General features: G+C 35.1%; 2 protein-coding genes across 5 annotated transcripts in view; both read left to right on the plus strand.

Moving 5' to 3' along the window:
- Window positions 1–17,051, plus strand: part of LOC115219404 (protocadherin beta-15-like) — a 70,265-nt gene extending 53,214 nt beyond the window's left edge. For both annotated transcript variants that reach the window (XM_036509291.1, XM_036509290.1), the window contains 2 exons: window positions 15,958–16,108; window positions 16,283–17,051. In XM_036509291.1, the coding sequence (XP_036365184.1) occupies window positions 15,958–16,108; window positions 16,283–16,401 (270 nt within the window). In that variant the 3' untranslated portion in view covers window positions 16,402–17,051. The remainder of the gene's footprint in view (window positions 1–15,957; window positions 16,109–16,282) is intronic.
- The window catches only part of LOC115219405 (protocadherin-19-like), a 273,644-nt gene that overhangs the window by 163,417 nt on the left and 83,394 nt on the right, over window positions 1–26,833 (plus strand). For all 3 annotated transcript variants that reach the window (XM_036509302.1, XM_029789567.2, XM_036509303.1), the window contains exons 2-3: window positions 17,575–17,581; window positions 26,019–26,833. The exon at window positions 26,019–26,833 is cut by the window's right edge and continues 1,623 nt beyond it. In XM_036509302.1, coding sequence (XP_036365195.1) covers window positions 26,075–26,833 — 759 coding nt within the window. In that variant the 5' untranslated portion in view covers window positions 17,575–17,581; window positions 26,019–26,074. The remainder of the gene's footprint in view (window positions 1–17,574; window positions 17,582–26,018) is intronic.

Genomic DNA, 26,833 nt, shown 5'->3' on the forward strand with positions numbered 1-26,833 from the left:
AAAGGAGGAGCAAACCAAACGAAATTTCTGCAGAGCTCCTTTTCTGGGTGCTAGGGCCAGGCCTGTAAGAGATGCAGTCCTTAAACCCACGCAATGCCAGTACCTCATTGTAGTAGGGAGGAATGGCATTGAAGATATCTTGGCTCAAGGATAGACTCAAGATCCTCTTGCTTACACCTTTCACTAGGTTCTTGAAAACTTTGGGGGAGTGGCAGGAGGCTGTGTCTAATATAAGACAGTCTCTGATTTGGCTTGTGACACAGCCTGTATGTACCAGAGCCCGGATCTAATGTAACATCTAAGAAATCTACTGTAGTGAAATTAGTCTCAATAGTGATCATGAGATCCATTGAGCCTAAGATCAGGTTTGTATAAAAAGTGAAAGGCTACAAAATTGTGTTTGTAATGTGTTTTGACCGCTGTCAAATAACAGTATGTTGAGGCTTTAATCTTTTGTACAAAGAAAATTGAAACTATTCAAATTAGTTTAAAATATATTTAATATACTCTATATGGATTTAAATAATCCCAAAAAGCTCCTTTAGTGGACTCAGCCAAATACCACTTCTTAAATCAATGTATAGGAGTATAATGTAGAGTGCTATGCAGCTGAAATCCAGCATGTGCAATTAATGAAAATTATTTCATGAGGATTATATAAAATCTAAAGAAAGTCAGGAGGTGTGAGAGATGAATATATCTGTTTCACCAGTTGATATCCATGGGATGACAGCTGCTTTGAAGCCAACAAGGTATCATGGACTGCATTATCCAATTAACCTTTTGTTTTTACAATATTCAGATGTGCTTTCAGGAAGATTCAGCTACTATTTCTAGCAGGTCAAATAACCATAGAGAGGTTTCGTAGCTGTTGCTGTTGAGGGTGGAAAAATCATTAGAGCACTGGACATTATAACTTTATATAGTCTGAATACAAATACTATGATGGTCAACCTTACCTTTCATCCTTCTGTGTCAATAAAATAATGTATTGGGACCACACTAACTCCCTCCTGCTAAAATTGCTATCCTTGCACCTAAATTTGAAACAGCCGATGTTAAGTACTACGTATGTATCATACTTGCTATCAATTCCAAAGACTCCCTTTACAAATACGAGTCTCCTCGCACCTATTTAAGACCTTTTTAAAGAAAATTGTAAACTACTCTTTTAATTATATTAATGAAAAAAAATGGTGATTTTTAGATTATCTCTCTGGGTGACAATGTCTAAAACATTATGAGATGTCTAGAATATAATCATCTTTTTTACATTATTAATGAGCCATTGAAGAAGCCTCCTTGAGGTTATTTGATCAGCTATAAATTGCCGATTTTACATCTTGCTGTCTTAATAAGAGGCAATACATACATGCTGAATAATGTAGTCTTAGATACACTATTCCTGAAAATAAAATGTGAAGGTCATGGCTGGAATGTGTTTGATGATTTGTTTACTCAATCAGGATTGACCTAAGTTGAACAACTACAGCTGTTGGTTAGTAACACTCACATGAGACGGTAAGGGGGGTGGGGCAGCAATCAGAGAATTAGAACCAATTAAATATTGGTCTACTTAAGATTATAATTCAGGATTGTACAAATTAAATTAGATAATAAACGTGTTTCAATCTATTATGTATTAATAATCAAATTGGAAATAAGGTGAATTGCTGGTGTTGTTAGGATAAAATATATAATGTAAGATTTAAAATGGTGGAAGCAGAAAAACTGAACACTCTGAACTGTATAGGAAATAGTGAAGCTAAACTAGAAAGATTACACCATGATGGAATTATACTGGGAATTGAGCTAATATTTGACTCTGTTTTTCACACAACATTCTTTGCTAGTTTAATCACTCAGTGGCTAGTGCAGAATAATCAATAATTCGGTGTTTTTAAACTTAAAACTAAGCATTTTCTTGATAGTCTAGAGAAAGCTGATAAGTCTGCAGAGGATAAAACAACATAACATTGAATAGAGCCAATCTATGTATGGGAAGATTGTATGATAACTGCAACAATTTTCACAAAAGATCAGGTTTGTATAAAAAGTGAAAGACTACAAAATATAATGTGTTCTGACCTCTGCAAAAGAACTGTTTGTTGAGGCTTTAATCTTTTGTACAAAGAAAATTGAAACCATTCAAATTAGTTTAAAAAGATGTTGTTTTTTGTATTTTTAGAATATTAAGGTGTACGTTGTGATGCTGCAGACAACTGTCTCAGTCAGATTTTATTTCCTCATCTGCTTTGACAGTAACACAATGGTCATTTCTATTCTAGGCTAAATTCCAGACAGCCAATGTTCTCAAATATCAGGTTATTAAGAATAAAATGTCCAATTTTCTTGTGCACCAAGTTTGAAAGTCGTTAACTCTAATGTTTTATCCTGACTATTCTTTGTTTTACAACATTGAAGAGTTACATCATCACTTTTTGAAATGCAATTCATGGTGGATAGATAAAAAAATTCATGTTGTTTATGGATATAAGTTCCGTTTTGGAACCAATGTATCCCAGACAGCTCAAAACATCAATGGGGTGTTTGGTGAAGATGTGGTGAATGAGCACACTGCACATCAATGGTTTGAGAAGTTCCGGTCTGGTGACTTTATCTTGAAAATCAGCCCTGTGCTAGACCTGAGACCAAGGTGGATAATGATGGACTGGAAACTGTAGTGGAAGAAGATGCATCTCAAACAACAGGTGAGTTGGCATCAAGGTTTGATGTTTTGGTTCCAACTGTATTGGCTTATCTGAAACAAACTGACAAGGTAAAGAAGCTGGACAAGATGAGTACCACACAAACCGAATGAGCATCAGATGACGCATCATCTTGAAACTTGCTGTTCTTTGCTGTCATGGAATAAAAGTAAACCATTTTTGCATTGTATTGTTACATGTGATGAAAACTGGATTCTTTTCAACAATAGCAAACATTCTGCACGGTGGTTGGATAGAGGCAAAGTGCCAAGACACAATCTGAAAAAGAATATTCTCCAAAAGAAGTTAATGGTGTCTGTTTGGTGGTCCAGCACTGGTGTCATCCACTACAGCTTCATGAGACTTGGTAAGTAAATTACAGCATCATGAGATACATCAACCAATTGGATGAAATGATGAGTGAACTTGCAATTAAACAACTAAGATTGGTCAATAGAGACAGGCCAATTCTCTTGCAAGACAATGCTTGACCACGTGTTGCACAAAGAACGTTACTCAAGTTACAGGAACTGAACTTGGAAGTACTCTGTCGTCCACCATATTCACTTGACCTTGCACTAACTGACTATCATGTTTTCCAGGCATTAGACAACTTTTTGTAAGGAAAAAACTTAAAATCTGAAGAAGATGCCAAAACAGCTTTCGTGATTTCATCACCTCTTGCTCTCCAGAATTCTTAGCTGCTGGCATAAATAAGCTACCAATAAAATGGCAAAATTGTGTTGATAATTTAGGTGCATACTTTGATTAACTGCAATGCTTTTTGTTGAGATAAAATAAAATAAACTTTCAGTTCAAAATCGGACATTTCATTCTTAACGACCTGATATTTTCCTTTTTCTTTATACTTGCTGGGTCTGGAGGAAGGAGCAGTGTCTGTGGCCTTTACACGCCTCCCTAGACTGGTAAAATTAATGGTTTTTAATGTTCCTTTGAATAATTACAAATCAATATCTGTTGAAAAGACATGAATAGGGAAGCAATTCTAGAGGACAAGTGTCATTGAAAGGGAGGATTGAATGTAGCGGTTAGGGTGGGATCTGGGTGGTTGGACACAACAAAGATAATAAAAAGAGGAAAGATGAGTAGGCTGGGATAACCTGGGTGGAAATGAGATGACCAACCACAGGGAGGAGTCAATCAGTTTCTTGGTTCTACACCTCATCCCCCAGGAATTGCTCACAAAACACTAGTTGAACGATGAGAAGTATGAAAGGACTAATAATAAATTCAAAGCAATTTTTGGATCTGCCTCCATTGTTCCCTTGAGTAACTCTAATGCTGTCATAGGTATACCTTGATTTATAATGTTGCTGTCTATAAATTCAATGTACCATTAAAAATTGGTAGTGTCTACTTTGAAAACAGACCAGAGAAGATTGATGAGACACTTCCTTCGCCTATCATGAAAAAATCATTCTTTCATACTAATTATAAAGAAGATAATGTTAAACAGGTGAGTGGACCTGTTCACAATGCTCACTTTTGGTGTTAAACACACATTTTCTTTAGAACCTCTAATGTAGTCCCTAACAGACATCTAATCAACCTCTCAATAAAAAGTCTTGTATAATTGTATATATTTTTTTATGTCATTACATCTTCAATATGGTCTGAAGGAATGAATAGAAGAAAAAAGAGCAAAAGTAGCTCGAAGAAGCCATCTGTGTGTTAGAAGGGAATTTGGACATGTATGATAATTGATATGTTCAAAATACACCCAGGTGGATAATGATAGATAATATGTTTCTAGAATTTTGATTATTTGTCAGATATGAAAAATACATGAAAGTATATTTATAACCAATGTAATCTATAAATTGACTGTAACACTGAAAGTTGCAAACTTAAGGACTCCAGCTGTTACATTGCATTATATTGGACAAACTAGTACATCACTCATATGCAGGCTCACCAGGTATTTACAACAAGGGACTAATGCAAAACACTATACCATACACCACAAAACTAAGTTTGATGGTGATACTTACAAATTCTATAAAATCCCTCACAAAAATTGATTAACCATGGAAACCATGGCCATATCACCGTACACTACCAAAACAAATATGTAAACAACACATCTGAAAATGAACATGTGGCTACTGGCATGCAAACCAAACAGCCAAAAAATTGACCCTAACAAACAAATCAATATGTAACTGATGACATAGGAGCTAATGGTCAAAGATTCTTTGGCAGGAAATTCTACATGAATTCAATCAGTATGTAAGAGATAACATCGATGCCAAGTTTATTCACTTCTTGAAAATGATATTGTGAAGGTCTGCAAAGGTGGAATTTTAATTTAAGAACATTTTTGTTCCAACTTGCTACAAAAAAAAACTAATGAGAAAATTCAAAAAGTTTGAAACAAAAAAGAAAAAATTTGGACACAGTTGTATATTAATGCCAATATATATATATATATATATATATACATTGGTGTTAGAAAGGGCATCCAGCTGGAGAAGCCATGCTAAATCAGACTGGAGTCTGGCAGTCCAGTGCAGCCTTCCAGCTTGCCATTCCTGGTCGAATCATCCAATCCATGCCAGCATTAGAGGTGATCCAGTATCAAATGATGAAAGGTTAGAGTGTAACAAAGAAATAGAGAGGCAGAAATAAGGGTCTTGCTGTAGAAGAGGTACATGGTTACCCAGTGAAAGAGAGAGAATAGGAAACAGCAAAAGTGTAAGAGGCAGCAGATGAGAGATGGTGTAGTGCTAGGGTATATTCACAAGTAATAAGAATATGAGTGTAGAACCTGGTAAGAAAAATAGGGTGTGAGTGTGGGTGTTGGGGGTGTGAGGAGCAGTGATACAGTGAGCAGGGCAGTAAGAGTAAGAAAGGGGATTAAAAAACAATCATAATTTATGAAGAGGAAATGTGAGGAAGAGAAAGATGCAGTTTGCCAGCCAGAATGAGAATCTTATCTCCTTTCTCACTAACAACTTTAGACTTAGCTAAATTAACTTTAAGGCCCTTTGATTTGGGGTTTCACTTCTGCAATTCTGCTTCAGATTCTGCAATAAAAGCAAGATCATCAGCATATAGTAGTTCCCATGGGCATCCAGTTTTGAATTCATCTGTTATGGCCTGGAGAACTATGATGAATAAGAGTGGACTAAGGACTAATCCCTGGTGTACTCCAACTTGTATATTAAATTCATCACTGTATTCAAGGCCAACTCTCACCTTCCTGACAACATCACTGTACATTGAGTGTACAGTGATGTTGTAGAGGAGTGGCTTGTTAAGGCAGTTCATGCCCTAACAAGCCATTCCTCTACTCCTAGCTGCCTTAGAGACCACCAAATAAGAGAGCAGGGAATCCTGTTGAAAGCTTTCTCCAGGTTGACGAAGGTTAAGTACATTGGCTTACTTTTGGCCAAATACTTTTCTTACTATGAAGATGGCATCTGTGGTAGTTGTCACAGGAGCCAAACCAAACTGCATCTCACCTAGTTTAATTATATCCCTAATTAGTTGAGATACAACTCTCTCTCTAATTTTAATGACCTGATCCAGCAGTTCGGTACCTTTGTAGTTGTTTCTAAGGCAATACCTTTATACTTGTAGCAGCTGACCATAATACTGCCACACCAGTCTTTGGGGATGACGACTCCCTGAATAACCTGATTGACTATGCGAGTGACTAGGCTGTATCTCACACTACCTGATATTTTAGTCATCTTAGCAGGGATACCTGATGATCAAGGGAATTTCCCGGTCTTCATTTTCTTAATTGCCTTATCAATCATAGTGATATCCCTTCTGATGGCTGGTCCCTCATTTGGTTCAATAGTTGAAAGAATTTCCTTTCCCCAAGCATTCTCTATATTTAACAACCTTTCATAATGGCATAACTATATCTATATATGAATATATATATATATGTATCATCATCATCATCACAGTTTAACATCTACCTCCCATGCTAGCATGGGTGGGAATATATATATATATATATATATATATATATATAGGCGCAGGAGTGGCTGTGTGGTAAGTAGTTTGCTAACCAACCACATGGTTCCGGGTTCAGTCCCACTGCGTAGCATCTTGGGCAAGTGTCTTCTGCTATATCCCCGGGCCGACCAATGCCTTGTGAGTAGATTTGGTAGATGGAAACTGAAAGAAGCCTGTCGTATATATATGTATATATATATGTATGTGTGTGTGTATATGTTTGTGTGTCTGTGTTTGTCCCCCTAGCATTGCTTGACAGCCGATGCTGGTGTGTTCATGTCCCCGTCACTTAGCGGTTCGGCAAAAGAAACCGATAGAATAAGTACTGGGCTTACAAAGAATAAGTCCCGGGGTTGATTTGCTCGACTAAAGGCGGTGCTCCAGCATGGCTGCAGTCAAATGACTGAAACAAGTAAAAGAGAAAAGAGAAAAGAGTAAAAGAGTATATATATATATATATTGGTAAAAACGGTAAGATAACAAAAGAAAGAAAGAGACCTCAATATTATGTAAATATATATATATATATATATACAACTTGAACTGACACATATCATTACACAAACATACGTTCACATATACATACACATGTACATACACACACACACGTCTACACACTCTCCTAAATACTCACATACATACGTAAGTACATAGGTGCGTATAGGCATGCACACATGCATGTGCACATACATGTACACACATACACACATACATACATGCATGCATACATACACACACACACACATATCATGAACTAACTGTTACTTTCTCAGATGCAGCACGAAGCTTTGTCAGTGAACAGGTTGCGGTCTCAAAGCGACGAAAATATTTTGACAAATTAGATTTAAATGTTGAAGTGAATCTAACGGTTTTGTGTGTTTCTTAAATGGCTTATAAACACCTTCCATGCTGCAATTGTATATATATATATATATATATATATATATATATATATATATATATATATATATATATATGGGGAAAACGTCAAGGTAGAAAATGCTAAAATAAATTTATAAAAAAAACATTTCAGTACTGGTTTTAGTATGGCTGCAGTCAAATGACTGAAACAATAAAAGAGAAAAGGAAAAGAGTAATGATTATATATATATATTGGTAAAAACGGATAAAGGCATAACAAAGAAATAAATATACCTCAATATTTGTAAATATATATATATATATATACACTTGAACTGACACATATCATTACACACCATCTTCACTATACATCACATGTACATACACACACACACGTCTACACACTCTCCTAAATACTCACATACATACGTAAGTACATAGGTGCGTATAGGCATGCACAATGCATGTGCACATACATGTACACATACATACATACACACATACATACATGCATGCATACATACCCACACACACCTATCATGAACTAACTGTTATTCTTTCTCATGCAGCACGAAGCTTTGTCAGTGAACAGGTTGCGGTCTCAAAGCGACGAAAATATTTGACAAATTAGATTTAATGTTGAAGTGAATCTAACGGTTTTGTGTGTTTCTTAAATGGCTTATAAACACCTTCCATGCTGCAATTGTTATATATATATATATATATATATATATATATATATATATATAATATATATATATGGGGAAAACGTCAAGGTAGAAAATGCTAAAATAAATTTATAAAAAAACATTTCAGTACTGGTTTTAGTCATTGAGACTTCTTCAACTGTAAGCATGGAAAATTAATTAAATTTGGGAAAAATTAAAAGAAAATTTTTTTAAAAGAATATTTGCATAGTATTCAAATACACGGGGCATTTTTCTTGTTTCTGCCGGTCTCCATCTCTCTTGTGGGTTCAAGGTCATTGTGAAGTCTCAATGACTGAAACCGGTACAGAAACGTTTTTTATAAAATTGTTTTAGCATTTTCTACCTTGACTTTTTTCCATATATATTTATATATATATATATATATCAGAATCAAGTTAAAATAATTGTCATTATCTATAATTCCTTTATTATAACAAATTTGACTTACAGATGTTTCCAGTAATCATTATAGACAGGTTTACTCAATTGGTCTGTTGATCAATTGAGGTAAGATGAAAGACCTAAGAAAATTAAGAATATCTTCGTCAGAGCCATTGCTGGAAATAACAAAGAGAGAGAGAGAGCACTTGAAGAATGGCCATTGTATGGAGAAAATAGGGGAAGATTGGAATGTTTAAGTAGAAGAGGTAAAGGCAGGTTGCAGTGGGGGTGGTAGCAATTGAGTAAGTGGTACACAGTAGAAGCAGCAGCAGTAGTAGTAGGAGTATTGCATTGCCAAATCTGGGAGAGGGACAGTCACAAACATTACCAAATTGGCATTGAATATAGGTCAGATATTCTCCAACGAATATCCAACTGAGTAAACCTGTCTATAATGATTACTGGAAACAGCTGTAAGCCAAACTGGCTTTAATCAAGGAATTATTAAATGTAAAGACCATTATTTTAACTTGTCTTTTAGATATCACTCTGTAAAAACCAGTTTACTTGAAGCCCATCCATGGGATTTAGCATTTTGTGTTGTAGTGGGCCTCTGACATGAGCCACAAGCAGCAATTGAGAAAGTCACTAATTTATGTTGTTATGTATGGCTGGTCTGTTTGGGAGTATGATTTTTGTGGCCAGACATCCTTCCTTTCACCAACTATATTACAACATGGACTGGGTATATCTTAATTGTGCCACCAGCACAAGGGAGGTCGTCATCAGAAAGAAGGGTCCTATCTATTCCCTGCCAGTTTTTATTCAAACTTACTCTAGATTACACCATCCATGTCTTTACAATCATTTTTTTTTTATGGCATGGTTTTTACAGGTGGATATCTCTCTTAATGCCAACCACTTTACAGCAAGGACTGGCTGCTTTTTATCATGCCACTAAAGAGGTTGTACACGACAAGATTAATACATCTCATCTACCTTGTTTCAGTTAATATTCAGAGCTTCTGCTTTCCTGGATGGATCCCATTGGCTGAAGCTTGCAGAGTCGACATCTCTGCTGTGTAATTAGGTTAAAAAACCTTTTTCAAAATGTGCTAGGTTTGTTCAGAATATCCAAAGTCCCAGATGGGTCACCTTCATTATAGTTGAATTGTTTCATCTCTCCATAATGTTGGGTGTAGGTCACCTACCAAATGGAATTCACAATGTAAGTCAAAGAATATGTTATAGGAGTGTGTAAGTTACATTATGGTGGTCTAATGGCACTAAGTCACCTTCACTGTAGCTGAAAGTTTCCATAACACCATGGGGAGTTACCAAGAGAGCTCATAACGGTAACCAGGTTTTAAGATCATTATTGCTATGTAGGATGAAAAAGGAGCTTAATGAGTTAGTCTGAGAAAGCTGAGAATGAAGGTGCTTCTATGATTTTGGAAGAGGTGTTGTTGAACACGATTAATGGTGAATGGATCTTGGTTGTCAATAATTTTCTAGTCTACTCAGAAGAAAGAAAGTATTTCTTATCTTCTCTTCATTTGATTAAAATATATCTTCTAAATGTCCATGGTGAGGCAAAGAAATGGCTGTTTGCTCTAAGTAGCTGTTTGGTACCAGACTGGGGATAAATCTGTCCCTCCCAGCCAAAATCTTTTAACAAGTACTTCAGCAACTGTCAATGATTTCTAACACATACAACATGACTCTTATTAGTCTTGTCATCACAAATAGTTGTTAAGTGGTTGATATTTTGCTATTTAGTTTACATTTATTAATATGAAATAAACAGTTTGTCAGTGCCATGCATTAAATTCCACTCCATGAAATACAAGAGATGACAATGGCCAAAGTGATTAAGTGATGACCTCTCTTTTAAGACAGGGAGTGGACGACATCAATAATACACTATTCTGCCCTAAAAAAAAATATTCAAATTAATCTTTTTCTCTAATTATATGAGAGAGAGAGAGAGAGAGAGAGAGAAAGAGGGAGTCAGAGATAGATAGATAGATAGATAGATAGATAGAGAGAGAGAGAGAGAGAGAGAGAGAGAGAGAGAGAAGAACACTAATCTAACTGGAAAATGGTCTGCAGATTTTCAGTGCAACAAGGATATTGTTTCGCATAGAAAACATTGAAGCCTAAGGAAGCTGTTGTGATCGGCAGAGAATGAGTGGGGACCCATCATGTCCAGAAATATCACTGACTTTCTGGTGACAGATTAAAAACTGTCATTTAGGAATTACATAACAATGCCGATGAGAAATGAGAAACTGTGTTTCATTTTGCTCTTGAAGCAAGAAATAAACCTTTCATATTGCAACTTACTGGCAATTAGTGTATGACAACACACTTTGACTAATAACTGCATACGCAATTAATAATGTGTACACCTCTATGTTTTATTATTAATTCTATTCCTGCACCTGAAGAAGCCATAGTATCTCAAGAATGTGTTAGCTACCAATATTGACTCAATGAAATATTTTCCTAATGCTTCCACATCACTAATTTACATCAAGCTGACTAAGTTCTCTAGCAAAACTGGGAGGAAATCCCACAGCTAAACTATGTCTGCCAATCTTAAGCCAGGGATCTAAGTATTGAATTATTGACATGAAAGCTTGGTCGGCTTCCTCAGCCCACTTCAATGTCATTTGACACATCGTAGAGCACAGAGTTTACTATTCACTTGTAGTTTCTTTCATTCTAAATCTAATGTTCCACTGACATCTCAACACGTCTCTGGGATGGTAAAAACTCCTTTCACTGTCACGCCCCTCTCCTCCACCTACAAAATAGCAAAGTAGAAATTACTCCTTACTTTCCTTCTGTTTTTCTTTCTTCCTCCCACCTCTCTCTCTCTCTCTGTTACTCCACTTTTCCTTTCTTTATCTACTCTTCTCTCTGTCTTTTTGCCTTTCTTCACCTCACCCCCACTGCTCTCAGACTCTTTCGCTTTCTCTCAACAATTGGTTTATGAAACAACTGTTTTCTCTTGTAATGCAGAAAATTCAATATTTTCAATTATTGGAAAGAAAATATAAACATTTTAAATAGCTGTAAACTTCCTGGCAACAATAGACTGAAGGAAACTACAGCTTTACATAACATTTTTATTCTCTTCCAACTGCAGTAGATTAAAGATTATTTCATAAGCAACAGCAGACTCTGAATCATATATTAACAATTTCTAAAGTTTTCTACCCTGGAAACCATTTTACTTCCCTTTTTTGTGTGTGTTTATGTCTGAGAATCTCTCTCTCTCTCTCTCTCTCTCTCACTCTCTGTGCTGACATACACACACTCACTGGTTATTATAAAGGTGCTGGTTCTCACTCAATTACTGTTTCAATAATCTATACGAGACAATTTACTGCATCAGAAGAATACTCAGTCTATTCATTCTTGTAATGTTTATTCTCTGTTAATCTCTCTGACAACTCTTGTCTACTTGCTTGTCACACTAGTTTCACCAACTTTTTCTGATCAAGACTTCCTTCTTGGTGCTTTTAGACTCCAGCATTAACAATAACCTTTACAAGTCCAATTTACTAATTAAGAAGAGAATTTAAAGAGGAGTGTTAAGTAAACAGTTTGGAAGGTGTTAAAGGTAATATGTCAATAAATCAACACATCGCTGGTAAAAAGTATGTTTCTATTTGACTATTTGACCTGCAAGAAATAACAGCTAAATCTCTTCTACTGAGTTTGAAAAGGATATCTTAGATAATATAGTGACAGACACCACCTTTGAACAATGCCATAGCTGGAATGCTGTTGATCATAGTTCTGCTTGATAAGAAATTGACCTGAGGTTAAGCAACAATAAGAACAATCAATTCATTTGGGGTCAGGTGTATTTTCTTTGATCTCAGCTCACTTTCACAGGTCTCAAACAGAACTTGCTGATTTCATATTAATTCTGCATTGATAAGCATGGTTTATGTATGCTGAAGTTCCTAAAGATAACCAACAGTGAATTCCATAAATTATTTGATAATAAACAAGAAATGTTATCTGAAATTATTTGCCTTCATTGAATTATCTTATTTTGATTTCAGTTTTAAACACTAACCCTATGAACACCTCTCAAACCTTTAGATTGTTATATAACCTACTAGAAATAGCAGTCATATCTTCGAATTGCTCTCTACATTCCTTTAAAATTGGACGCATGCCAGTACCGCCTGACTGGCTCCTGTGCCGGTGGCACATAAGAAGCATTCACTACACTCTCAGAGCGATTGGTGTTAGGAAGGACATCCAACGGTAGAAACCTTGCCAGATCAGATTGGAGCCTGGTGCCGCCTTCTGGCTTGCCAGTCCTTAGTCAAATCATCCAACCCATGCCAGCATGGAAAGCAGACATTAAACAACAATGATGACGACGACATGATAAGGTAGACTTGGACTCTATGTCTGAAAAGAAAAATGAGATGGTCTAGGCTTTGATCATTGGACTGCTCAATCAAGCCTTACCTTGGGTTAAACAACAACTGCAACACATTCAAATCAAGCATCATTCAACCCCATAAAATAACTTTTCTTGGTTCTGATAATTTTTTTTACTAAATACATTTCTTGTGGCTGTTTATGTAAGAAATATGGCATTTGTGATTCCACACTTTTAGAATTAAAGATCTTCTCATGCCTGTTCTTTACTTGAACCCTGGTCCTGCCAGACTAGTCATTTCAATAACATTTTTATGAGCTATTCATTCCAATTTTATTTAATCCAGTCTTTATGTCTTTTGGTTTACTATACATGAAGGTTGTATTGTAGTTTTTCTTTAACAACTGACTCACAACCAGATGTTGTTGTTACTTCCATTGTGACCAAACTCCTTTTGGGTAATCTTCTTACTCCTTATGAAATCTTACTTTTTCTCAATAATATCCATGCCAGTATAGATTTTTTTCCAATAATATCTTGATTTCTTGACATATTATCATTAACAAACCTCACCCTGTTTACCCCTTTCATCAGATTACTTGTCCCTTTTAAATTCTCATCTAAAGTAATAATTCTAACATCTAACTTTTCTCTTGACTTTTAGATAAAACTTTCATTCATTGATATTCTTCCAAATCTTTCAAGTTTCCGTTTTAATAAACCAGAGATATTGATTTGTTGTACAGGCATAAAACAACACATTTTATAGGAGGCTTTTGTTGATTAAACTAAACCCCAATACTTCCCTGGTATTTTATTTTATCAAACCTGGTAAGATAAAAGGCAAAGTTGACCTCAGTAGGATTTGAACTCAGAAAACAGAGGGTTGCAACTAATTAGCAGAAAGCATATGGCCTTGCAGTTTAATGATTTCTACCAGTTAATAAAGTCTAATAACAATGTTGTCAGTATTTGAAGAATAATTTTTTGATGGTTTATAACATATAAGCTAAAATAAAATTTCAAAAACTCAAAATTCTAAATGTTGAAAGAAAAAAAAATCATCTGAAAATTAGTATAAAACCATTTATTAAACTGAAAACCTAGGAACATTATATACAGAGTACCAGTATTAAACAATGGCTCTAAATGACTTGCTTCTGAAATCAATTGTGTATTAAGTAATCATTTTTTTTCTTCTGTAAAATAAGATTAAATATGCAAAATGGATTGAATCTTTTAACATTATTCTCTGCAAAACATTCTGTCTTTGATTAATTATGCTGTCTTTGTAGTAGTCCTAATATATCTTGATATTATTTAGTATTCAACATGGCTTGCTATTATTTAACATTCTTGATTGGTCAAAGAATTTTGTTTTCAGTATCATTATCATCAGAAAAAGAGAGGAGAAGAATCTCATTTCCATATATGGAGTCTGTTTGTTTTTCTTAAGAAACACTATTAGATCGTTAATGGCTTTCATGCAATGGCAGACAGGATCAAAGACAGTTTCTTTTCAAGTACAATAGGCTGTGATCACCTGCAGAGAATAAAGTATATACCTGATGTATAACTAAAATTAGAAGTCAGTGTGATTCTACTCTTGTCATAAGGTAGATAGATGCTTATCAAATCACTAGTTTTGTTCTAGCCATGACACCTAACTATTAACATTCTGACAATAATGTTTTCTATGGTTGGCTTCTTTAATCATTGTTTAGATACAGAGATGCAGTTCTTATATTGAAAAGCAATGCTGCATAAATCACTGAGAATTTTGCTCAGTTCGATGAATCTAAAATTGTATTCACACTTACCCTAATTCTTTCTCTTTTTTTTCTTCAGACATTCACTACTAACTTTAAATACATTTCTAGATACACCAGAGAGGTATAACACTATAAACCAATTATGTCTAAATACATATAGCTGAACAGTTTACACATACATACTGTATGTATATGTGTGTGTGTGTGTGTATAGAGGTATTCTGTGTGTTAAAATAGATATGATTTCTACTTTGTTTTCTTAAATTGGCTAATATCATCTCTCTCCACCAGCTTAACCATTTGTTCCTCTAGCAGGAATCTACCACCATAACATCTCTCTGCCATTAGTACTCCACCATATTAACCTCTTTCCACCATCTTAAACTCTACCTTCCAACAATAGTTCACTATGTTACCCTCTCTTTCAGTAAGGGTCCACAACCTAATTTCTATCCCAAAACATTTGGCCATCACTTTAATCTCCCTCCCCAGTAGGAGTCCAACATTTATGTCTTCCTCCTCACAGCACTGATCCACCAACTTCTCTCTGCCCAGTATTTATCCATCACCTTAAACACTATCCTACGGTAATGGTCCATTATCATAACCTTTCTCCTTTAGTTGTAATCCATCACATTAATTTATTCCCAGAACCAGTCCACTCCCTTAATCTCTCTCTTTCTCTCTCCCTCAATAGCCCTTTACTTGTTCCCTTAGCAAAATCCATCACCTCAACATCTCTCCCCTACCAGTGATAGTCTACCTTTATTTCTCTCTTTCAGCATTGGTCCATCAGCAGCCCACCACTTTAACCTTTCTCCCTCTCAAGAATGATCCATCCCATATTTCTTCACCACTTTAACTTCTCTCTCTACCAAAGGGGGTCCACTTTGTCTCTCCTCCAGCAGTAGTCCACCACTTTGGTCTCTATCCTACAATAATGATCCATGTCCTTAATAACTCTTTCTTACTAGTGGTTCAGTACAAATTCTCAGCCATGATGAAAGCTTTCGGAATGAAACACAAACCAGATTACATTTTCAGGCAGCAATATTTACATAATCTCTGCACAAAATTACTTTCAAGTTTTCTAAAGATTGATTTGTGTTTAACCACAGAAGTACAGTGAACCGGTTGAAGTAACATCTTATGGTGAACTCCGGGAACTAGAAAATTACAAGAGTGACACTCTAGTAACCTACAAGGACACTGGCCGAAGTTGGATAGATAGAGATATTGGATATTATGAAGAAATACCAGCATTGTCAGGTAGTGTAATTCCATTTGTCTCTGTTCCTGTTGTTGTTGTAGTTGCTATTCTTATCTTGCATAGCCTGTATTTTGTATAGAAAGAAAAACTGGGTTTTAATTTTGGTTTTTCCTCTTCTTGTTTCTATTTGCTATCTACAGCATCTTGAACCATCTTACTTGTCTATTTTCCAGATCTCTATAGTGCCTGTCCTGCTATATCCACCAGCTATGAGAGACAACATTACCAAGATAGATTTCTTAAGCCCCTAGAAAGACAGCTGTCCCTGACACCTGAAGACATCATTAACTGACCCAAGGCAATTTCTATAATATCTTACAATCTCAATCATCAAAATTACTTAGAAATAGAATAAACTCTGTATACCTGAAGAGGAAAGAAAAAGAGACCAGATTTTTCATTACTTAAAGTTTCATTAAAACTGTTTCCATTCATGTAGTTTTATTTTTTTTAAATGCATAGTTCTTACACATTTGAAAAGTATAAATTAAACATATGCATATAGAACCAAGAGTGTGATATTTCTGATAATACTCATTTTCCCTATTAAACTACTGCTGCTGCTGCTATATCACAAATGATTACAATACAAAATAAAACTTCTAAATGCTTTCTATTTGCATCCCTAGTCATATTATTATTAATCATAAAGTTTAAACAGTCTTTATTTTCTCCCCATTCATGTTTGTCCATTCACTCTAAACTTACCAACTGGTTATTTTTTTCAGTCAAGGTTTCATATTTGATGTTTTGTTTCCCTCAAAGATATAGAAATGCAAACATTATCACTAAATTATTATTTATAAAAAACACTACTCTTTGGTCCTTTAAATATATTAGAATTTGTTTTTATAAGACTGCAATTGAAAATAAAATCACGTATAAAATAACATTACACATAGTTAAGGGAGATGATAGTTTATTGTAAATGTTGAGTAAATAAAAAAATTCATTTGTTATTTATGTGACGATTTCAATTACTCAATAAAATTGGTCATGTGATCTAACTATTATGTAGAAAAAGTTTAATTTTGTATATAAAGCAAAATAAAAATAAAAATAGAAATAAATCTAGAGAACAATAGATATTTCTACTTTAGTTTGTTGTTTTTGTATTTTTAGACATGTTGGTATTGGATAAATTTCTTATGGCTAACTGTTAGTGGAACTGATAATTCTGTGTTCTCTCTCACTCCTTCTCTCTTTCTCTCTCTTTCTGTGAGGGGAAACATATCAACTAGTTTATCAGATGTTGGTTTAAGCAACACCCATCTCTATCACTACACACTCACTAAACATTTCACAGAGAACACAGACAGGAACTGCTGGCTTATACTGACTTACTCATCACATCAATCTATCAATATGAAGCCATTGTCACACCATAGCAGCAGTGACACAGACAACCATTAACAGCAGAACATTGGGACCAAGTCACAGTTTATAACAACAAGGGATTTTATGTTGTAAAAGTAAGTATATCTTCACTTTATTGTTTTCATTTACTTTGTTGGATAAATATATTTAAATTGTATCAAAACAAAACAAAACAAAACAAATCTAAATACTTTTTCTCCTTTAAAATATCACCAAATAGCAAAATAAATAGTTATTTATTTAGCTGTTTATTTCCAGAAAAGAAAACTGAATTCTCTCTAAACACCTATTTTTATTTATTTTTTGAAATATATTTTAAGCTGTGTATTTTAGCCTTATATACAATTCATGATATAAATAAGGAGAGGAAAATCTTGACTGTATAAGATGTTTGTTGTTGTTGTTGTTGTTGTTTTTCTTCAATTTCTTGCTTGGAAGGTTTATTGATCAGCTGTAATGTCTCCTTCTAATGCTTAGCCTCAGGCCTTATACAAGTGAGAAACTACACAAAACTGTTTCTCATAGTAGTTGATGATCACAAACTCTGCTGGAGGTTGAAAAGCCATTAGAACCACATCAATTCTTAGAGGAAATATCTTTCATCAAAATATTCCCAGGAGAAAATTTCTTCATATACTAAATAAACATTTTGAAGACATGAAGATGTTATCCTAAAACGGCAGCATATTGACAACAAAATAGAATCAATATATTGTCGAAATATATGACACTGTTTTTTCATTCTTTACTGCTATAGATATAACACTTTTTGAAGTTTTCTTTTCATTTTAAATATAATACACTTCTAGACAACACATTTCAAAGTAAATCAATGCTAATATATTCCAGCACTGTGTTTGCATTTTATTTTACTAGTTATCAAATACAACTTATGTAATAATGCTTTTTATATTTATGAACTGCAAATCACAAATGTATTTGGAAAGTGAAAACCAAAATAAATTTTCTAAAACTAGTTTGTTGAAAAAACATTAGTAAATGAAAGAGTTATCGCTAACAACCAACTGATCTATTACTTACAAATTAACAATATAGTATAATTAAAGAAGTTGTTGTTGGCTATTGAAAGTTTGAGATCTGAATGCTAAGCAGCTTCGTCATTTTGATCACTTTTCATAACGAGAGGGTTTTACTTTTTTTTTGTTAAAATGCAACCGGTAGTAAGTTGATATATCACTATTTCACAAAGTTATTTAAATATAAGAGTTATAAAATTATATAGTCATTATTTAGATATAATAAGCTATTTTAAGTGGCAATTTTAATTGTTTTTGCTTGAAATGAAGTATTTTGATTGGCTGTGCCAATATCTTGCTGAGCTTTACTTTGTAATATTGAGGTTATTTGCTGACCTAACATGACTGAAAGAATTGTTTATGTAGTGAAATAGTTGCAAATGACTCTTTGGTAAACAGTCTCTTTCTCCAGATTATACCATTTATAGTGGTAAATATGAGAATCTAAGTAAGTTAGTGTTAAGGAGAATGCACATAACAGATAATAAGCAAAAACCAGGAAGTGGGTGAAGTAGGGGCTCTAAAGCCCTTTAACTCTAATACCACAGTAAAAGTTGAGCTAAACTCACAGATATTGATTTGAAAGCCTGGCAAGCTACTTATATTGCCTCGTCTTGTTGTTTATAGCAATGATGATGATGATGTTTTTATGTTATTCCCATGGTGCAACGTGATATTATCAGTAGAGTTAGTGATATATCAGACCAACAAGTAGCAATTTAATACCTGTAACTTCATGCTGAGAAGATATGCATAGATTTATACAGAACTCTTCTCCTCTCTCTTTTTAGATATTGCAATTGTGCTGTAATTTACATATCAGTGAAATAAGTGAGATATCAGATATATTCTATGCGATATTACTATTCTGATACAGTATGATTTTTATTGTGAGATGTGAGAAGTATTTCATAGCTGGACTTGTCACATTTTATTTGTTAGCCTTAATTCTATTCTATAATTCTATGAGGAGATATAATCTCAGGAGTGAAGAGCATCAAATTAATGGTCAGTTTTGTGTCCAATCATTGTATTATCCTCTGTCCACTGTGAAGCCAGGTCACCACCACCAATAAAATCCAAACTTTACAAAATGGTGAAATGCCAAACTTGTTGCAAAGTAATGAATCTTTCCAAATTACAGTCATAATTATTATTTCCATGGGTAATATGTTTTATAGTTTGTAAATGCCTCCTTGCCACTGTGGCCTTTTTGAAGGATACTTTTTACTTCCAGTTTACATGCATTAAATAGATGAAGTATAACTGTTCCCTGGGTAAGACATTATTTTGTCATTGGTAACATTCTGGAAAGCTTTGTTAACTTTTAATAACACCAAGAACGATTGTGTGGTTAAGAGGTTTACTTGGTAACCAAGTAATTTAAGGTCTGATTCTATTATTTGGACCTTGGACAAATGTTTTTGTTGTTCTTTTACATTAGCCTCAAGTTGATCAATGCCTGGTCAATAAAATTAGTATGTGAAACTGTGCGGAGGTCCATTGCATGTATGTGTGTGTGTGAGTTTGTTTGTACATGTGTCTGTATGCATATGTCTGCACAAATGCATGAACACATACATGTAATGCATGCAGAGTATGACTGAAGGATTAAGGAATTCACTTTGTAACCATGAGATCCTTGGTTCAATCCTACTGTGTGGCATCTTGGGTAAGTGCCGTTTTCTATAGCTTCAAATTGATTCACTACTTTGTAAGGGAAAGTGGTGGGTGGAGGGAAAGTGGTGGGTGGAGAGAAAGTGGTGGGTGGAGGGAAAGTGGTGGGTGGAGGGTAAGTGGTGGGTGGAGGGAAAGTGGTGGGTGGAGGGAAAGTGGTGGGTGGAGGGAAAGTGGTGGGTGGAGGGAAAGTGGTGGGTGGAGGGAAAGTGGTGGGTGGAGGGAAAGTGGTGGGTGGAGAGAAAGTGGTGGGTGGAGGGAAAGTGGTGGGTGGAGGGAAAGTGGTGGGTGGAGGGAAAGTGGTGGGTGGAGGGAAAGTGGTGGGTGGAGGGAAAGTGGTGGGTGGGGGGGAAAGTGGTGGGTGGAGGGAAAGTGGTGGGTGGAGGGAAAGTGGTGGGTGGAGGGAAAGTGGTGGGTGGAGGAAAGTGGTGGGTGGAGGGAAAGTGGTGGGTGGAGGGAAAGTGGTGGGTGGAAAGAAAGTGGTGGGTGGAGGGAAAGTGGTGGGTGGAGAGAAAGTGGTGGGTGGAGGGAAAGTGGTGGGTGGAGGGAAAGTGGTGGGTGGAGGGAAAGTGGTGGGTGGAGGGAAAGTGGTGGGTGGAAGCTGCTTTCATGGCTTTGGGGCTGTAAATGAAAAATTTCAATTTTGTCAAGGACACATTGTGTTTAGGCTGATTCTGCCTGAGAATTACATTAAAGGTCCGTGTCTGATTTGTGGAACGCTCGGCCAGTTAGACATTAATTCAATGAGCTGCTGATGCAAGGGATTAAACATTTGAATCTTCATCACTGAAACTAATAGAAAACCATCCATGCATATAAGTATGTATGTAGTGTGTATGAATGAATGTATTTAGGTAGGTAGGGATGCATATATATATATATATATATATATATATATATATGGATGGAAGCACTCTGTCGGTTACGACGACGAGGGTTCCAGTTGATCCGAATCAACGGAACAGCCTGCTCGTGAAATTAACGTGTAAGTGGCTGAGCACTCCACAGACACGTGTACCCTTTACGTAGTTCTCGGGGATATTCAGCGTGACACAGAGAGTGACAAGGCCGGCCCTTTGAAATACAGATACAACAGAAACAGGAAGAAAGAGTGAGAGAAAATTGTGATGAAAGAGTACAGCAGGGATCACCACCATCCCCTGCCGGAGCCTCGTGGAGCTTTCAGGTGTTTTCGCTCAATAAACACTCACAACGCCCGGTCTGGGAATCGAAACCGCAATCCTATGACCGTGAGTCCGCTGCCCTAACCATGGGCCATTGTGCCTCCATATATATATATATATATATATATATATATATATATATATATATATACACATATATATATATATATATATATATATATATATATATATATATATATATATATACATATATATATATATGTATATATATATATATATATATATATATATATACACATATATATATATATATATATATATATATATATATATATATATATATATATATATATATATATATATATATATATATATATATATATATATATGATGAAGGATGAAACATCTGTGGAAAATCAAATGTCCAGTGCTCATTGAATCCTATCCCTTGTGACATTTGTTTTGCATTGAGTTACAAGCACTCACTCACTACGCTTGTGGTCAGAAATGCAGTGAACCAGTGATGAGATCATTGGAAAGTAGTGATGAATAACATTATTGTTCACCATTGTGCTAGAAAATAATTTTTAAAAAACAATAAAGAGTGATCTTATCTGTAAAGGAGTTTAAATTAATAATTATTTCAAATTTTGGCAAAAGTCCACCAGAGGGTACTTGATTACATTGACCCCCAGTAATCAACTGGTACTTGTTTTATCAACCCTGAAAGGATGAAGGGCAAAGTCGACTTCAGAAGAATCTGAATGTAAAGATGGATGAAAAGTTGCTAAGCATTTCCACTGGTATGCTAAAGATTCTGCCAGCTCCATCCCCTTTGAATTAATGTTAATACTAATAATTATTGTGTTGAGTCAAAAGTTTTGTTGTATTTTGGTAACTTATTTGCTTTGTCTGTCAAATTGCAGCAAAAGCAGCTCAGCATCCAAAGTAGAGGACATCGAGTGGTATCGTCTGAAGCCACTTTTTTTTTTGCCAGTACTTTGATACCAGACTGAAACCAGTTCTTGTTCTTCAAAGCAAAGAACTCGTTCACTGAAGTTTCAGCTTCCTCTTGGTTGGTGAAGCATTGCCATGGATCTGAACAAGTAATAATCTAAGGGACTATTGGCTGGGTGTGGGCATCAGTTCAATTCCCTCCAGCGACTGGAGTTTATTCTGGAGCCTCCAAGCAGTATGAGGTCTTACTGCAGAAGAACTCATTTTCTGTTAATCAAGGCTAAGTGTTTCTGCTGCTCAATGGCATAATTCCACTCCAGCTGTTTGCACTAGGAATTGTCATTGATGATTCAAACAAGCAGAAAAAGACTCATAATGAATCATTCTGTCATAATTCCACCAGACACAGAGCATCATCTTGTCTTTGAACTGCCCATGTTTGGTGACAGACTCCAGAAGCTGGTCCTTGCTTAACCACTGTTTATGTATGTTTAGACTGCAGACAAATATTTCCCCCAGATTATTACTTCTTCAAATCCATGGCTCACTTTCTGTGCTCATGATGTTTCACCAACCGAGAGATGGAATCAATAAGTTACCAAAATATTTCAAAACTAAACACAATAATGTTATCTCATGATCAATAACAACCTCATTTGCTTCTCCCATCATTAATATAAATAAAATCATTGCTCTAAGTAATTTTCCCCTTCATCTATACCTACCCAAAGCAATTGTCTAAGCACTGTAGCATTATTTCAAACTAAAGCCTCCACTTAGCTTAGAGTGCCAAATACTGCATTATTTACCTTGAGAAGACATCTCATACGGATGCATGGAGCATAAAACCACACATATTTATATCACTACCAGATGAGAATTGACTGCTATAGGTGCCAGAACTGCCAGATCACGTGATTTTGACATGCTCCATCTCTTCAGTAGCAGACATCCAGTAGCTGCATACCAGTCAAACCTTGCTGCCAGCAATATGTTGAATTTCAATGACTGTTCAGACACTGATGTCACAAAATATCCAATAGGCTTCTTTAAAAATGATTATTAGCAACAAAGGCAGAATTAATATCAAAAGATTTTATGTACCATGTGACCTTGTGAGAGGTCCACAGGAAATGTCCTCTCCAGGTAAGTAGCACAAGTTGGATACAAAGAGTACATTTTGGTTTTCATACTGCTTCTGTCACTAATAATTGTAGTTAAGCTCAGTGTTATACAAGAAGCCATGGAACGTGTATCAGTGGGATGGTTTTTAATAATCTCACAGAATCTACATCCATTCAGTTTAGATTAATTTAAAGCATAAATTGACTACTATTTTATATTCACTTGCTAACTTCTCAACAAATACAGCATTTACCTATCATACTGGCTATTTCTACCTCCACCACCTTCTAGCATATTCTTGTTATTGTTTATTTACCTTAAAAACAATTTGCAGTGAGCAGTTACCATGGCACCATACTTGCTGAACTTTAGGCAAGGACTGAGATGCAAGTTTTTATTAAAAGTAGTGAAAGTGGTTTTGTTGGAGGAGTTTTTGTTGTTGCCATTAACATATATTCTTAAAAGGACAAATCAACTGAAATGTTTTGCCAGTAATTTTGCATTTTTATAGTTTTATCTGAGAAAATGTAAGATATAGGTCTGAATTCAAAGATAAATACATCATAGAATAAATACATGATCTCTCTCTCTCTCCCTCCCTCTTTCACTCTCTCTCCCTCACAAACACATGCACACACACACATACATGCATGCACTCCCACACATACACACATGCTCTCTCTCTCTCAAACACACACACTTTAATAAATTAATGTTATTATGTTTCAAGATATAGTTTCAGGTTTCTTACCTGGTTTCCTTAAATAATTTTCCCCCAGATTAATGTACAAAAAGTTTAGTCAATCTATTCAAGGCCTGGTACTTCACCCGTTGACCCCAAAAGGATGAAATTTGAAGTTAACCTCAACAGATTAATTACTGATTCTGTCATTCATCATTCTTCTACAACTAATTCGTTATTTTATTGCAAACATGCTTTCCTTTTAAATTCCTGCATATTTTTTCTAACATATCTTTTTAACTAAATCATTCATTAATATTTCTCTTGTTTAATTCGTTAGTTTAATTCGTTAGACAAATGGAGAAACCAATTATATTGTTAATGTTTATTTTAATTAATGTAGAAAGAATGAAAGCCTGGTTGACTTCAGTAGGATTTGATTAGTCCAACATACAACTGCTCCAGCTATTTCCAATGTCTTAATTGTGGCTCTATTTAACAGTACTACCTGGCTCTTTGTCTCTTTAGAGAAGCCCATTTTGTTGCAAACATTACGTCAGATGTTTTTGTCTGAAGATAACTTAGTCCATTCCTCCAACAAGCCACTGAGGTTAAGCAAAAAGATCATTGGCATTGTCCTTCCTTCTGATTAAGTTTTTTTTTAAAAAAAAGCAAATAATAATAATAATAATAATAAATGCCCTGATGCAGTACCATGCAGTGTCTCCCGTGGCTTCTAATCTTAACTAATTGGAAGTGTTATCATGTACATCGTTTTGTCTTGGTATAAAAGATGGGTTATAGCAAATATTCTGCTCAATACCACAGATTTGCTTGTCAGTTGTTTGACCTTAACCAGTTGAGCATGTCCCTTAGTGGCTGACGATATGTGCATCTCTGATCACGAGCAGAAGTAGTGGGGGAGCATCATAGCCATGTGTTGAGAGGAATTCTTTGGGGTTTGAATAATTCACCTCTGGAAACATGGGTGTTATGTTCAACATCCTTAAACAACCCTTATTCAGGGACCATTTGAGTGGGATGGGGTACTCGACCAGAAGAAAATTCTGAGCCCCACCTGCAAGGTCATGTGCTGTTTATCTTGATATGAGATTGCCATGTCATGCACATATGGTTGTGATGCATGTGCCTAGTGTACCCTTATCAGACGGGTAGTCATGATGGGTATACTGGGCTTCGTGTATTTTACCCCAGTGTCACTTTGATGGCATGTGCTGCTCTCTTACTCAATAATAATAATAATAATAATAATAATAATAATAATAATAATAATATCTAAATATCTTATAATAATTTAGTTTATTGTAAAATGTCGATAGAATTAATTTCCACTAATGTAAATTCAACTAAAGGAGTAAAATTTTATTTCAGGTTTATTATAAACATAAACTATTATAATTTAGTATAAAGAAATGGTTTCAGGTTGATATAATGAAGTAGCTTTTTTAATGAAATAATATTTCATTGAGTAAATAAGATTTGAAAATCTTTCCCGGCTGGAGTACAGGGGAGCTAACTTTCCTTCTGATCATATGTCAAGTTTAGCATACTGAAGTAATTATGCCATAGCAATCATTATGAACATGACACAGAATGCACCACAGCCAATTATTTCCAGTGAAACAACATTTTTTTCTGCTAAAAGTCAAGTTTTATGAGTTTAAAATATCAATATGCTGGAGGGAAATCTCACAAATAAGCAAAAAAGTCTGTTTTCCAAAAATCAATAGCAGATGAAAGGAAATGGAAACATATTTAGACTTATTTTCAGTAGCTTTCTTCCGTTTCCTTTGCATTTTCTTTTTCTTTTTTATAGAAATGATGAAGTCAAGAATTTATTTTAGAATATAATTAAGTTTATTTTCTTATTCACTTCCATGTTTTTCAGAATGATCTGACAGCTTTAACAGCTCTCTCGCACATCAAGCAACTGTACATGGAAATATGTTTGTAGAATACTTATCTGTATTATTACTTCAATTCTGTTTATGCATGGACATCACCTACCATGTCAATGAAGAAGACAGTCCTCACACCTACATAGGAGACATTGCTGCTGATTCTAACTTATCAAACTCTCTCACACATCAACAACACACTCTCATTACATTTACACAACTACAAAGGACAGTCGAGAGTGGTTCTCACTTATTTAATGTCACCAACTCAGGAAAACTATACACTACTCAAACACTGGATGCTGAGTCTCTGTGTACATACAACAAGGAATGTTCCAGAATAGTTAAAGTAGCAGTAAGGAAAGGAAAGACATTTATGAAGATATTAAAAGTGAAAGTAACAATAGAAGACATCAATGATAATCAACCAACATTTCCCACCAAAGAGATTTCATTAGAATTTGATGAAGGTGATGGGAAGGGAATGAAAAAGTCCATCCCTAACGCAATTGACAAAGATGTTGGATTTCATAACCACATGATAAAATACTTTTTGGCAAATTCTGAAAACGAACCATTTTCATTAATAGTAACCAGAAGAGCTGATGGAATCTCAATGTTAGAAATTGTTTTAGAAGAGAGGTTGGATAGAGAAATGAAGGATATCTATAACATAAATGTTGTGGCTAAAGATGAGGGATCTCCAACTAAACAGAGTGTTTTAAAAGTTCGAGTAATAATTAAAGATGAGAATGACAATCGACCTGTATTTTCTAGAAATATTTATAATGTATCCATCAAAAAC

Source organism: Octopus sinensis, linkage group LG14, assembly GCF_006345805.1.
Source record: "Octopus sinensis linkage group LG14, ASM634580v1, whole genome shotgun sequence".
In the NCBI taxonomy this organism is placed as follows: Eukaryota; Metazoa; Mollusca; class Cephalopoda; order Octopoda; family Octopodidae; genus Octopus; species Octopus sinensis.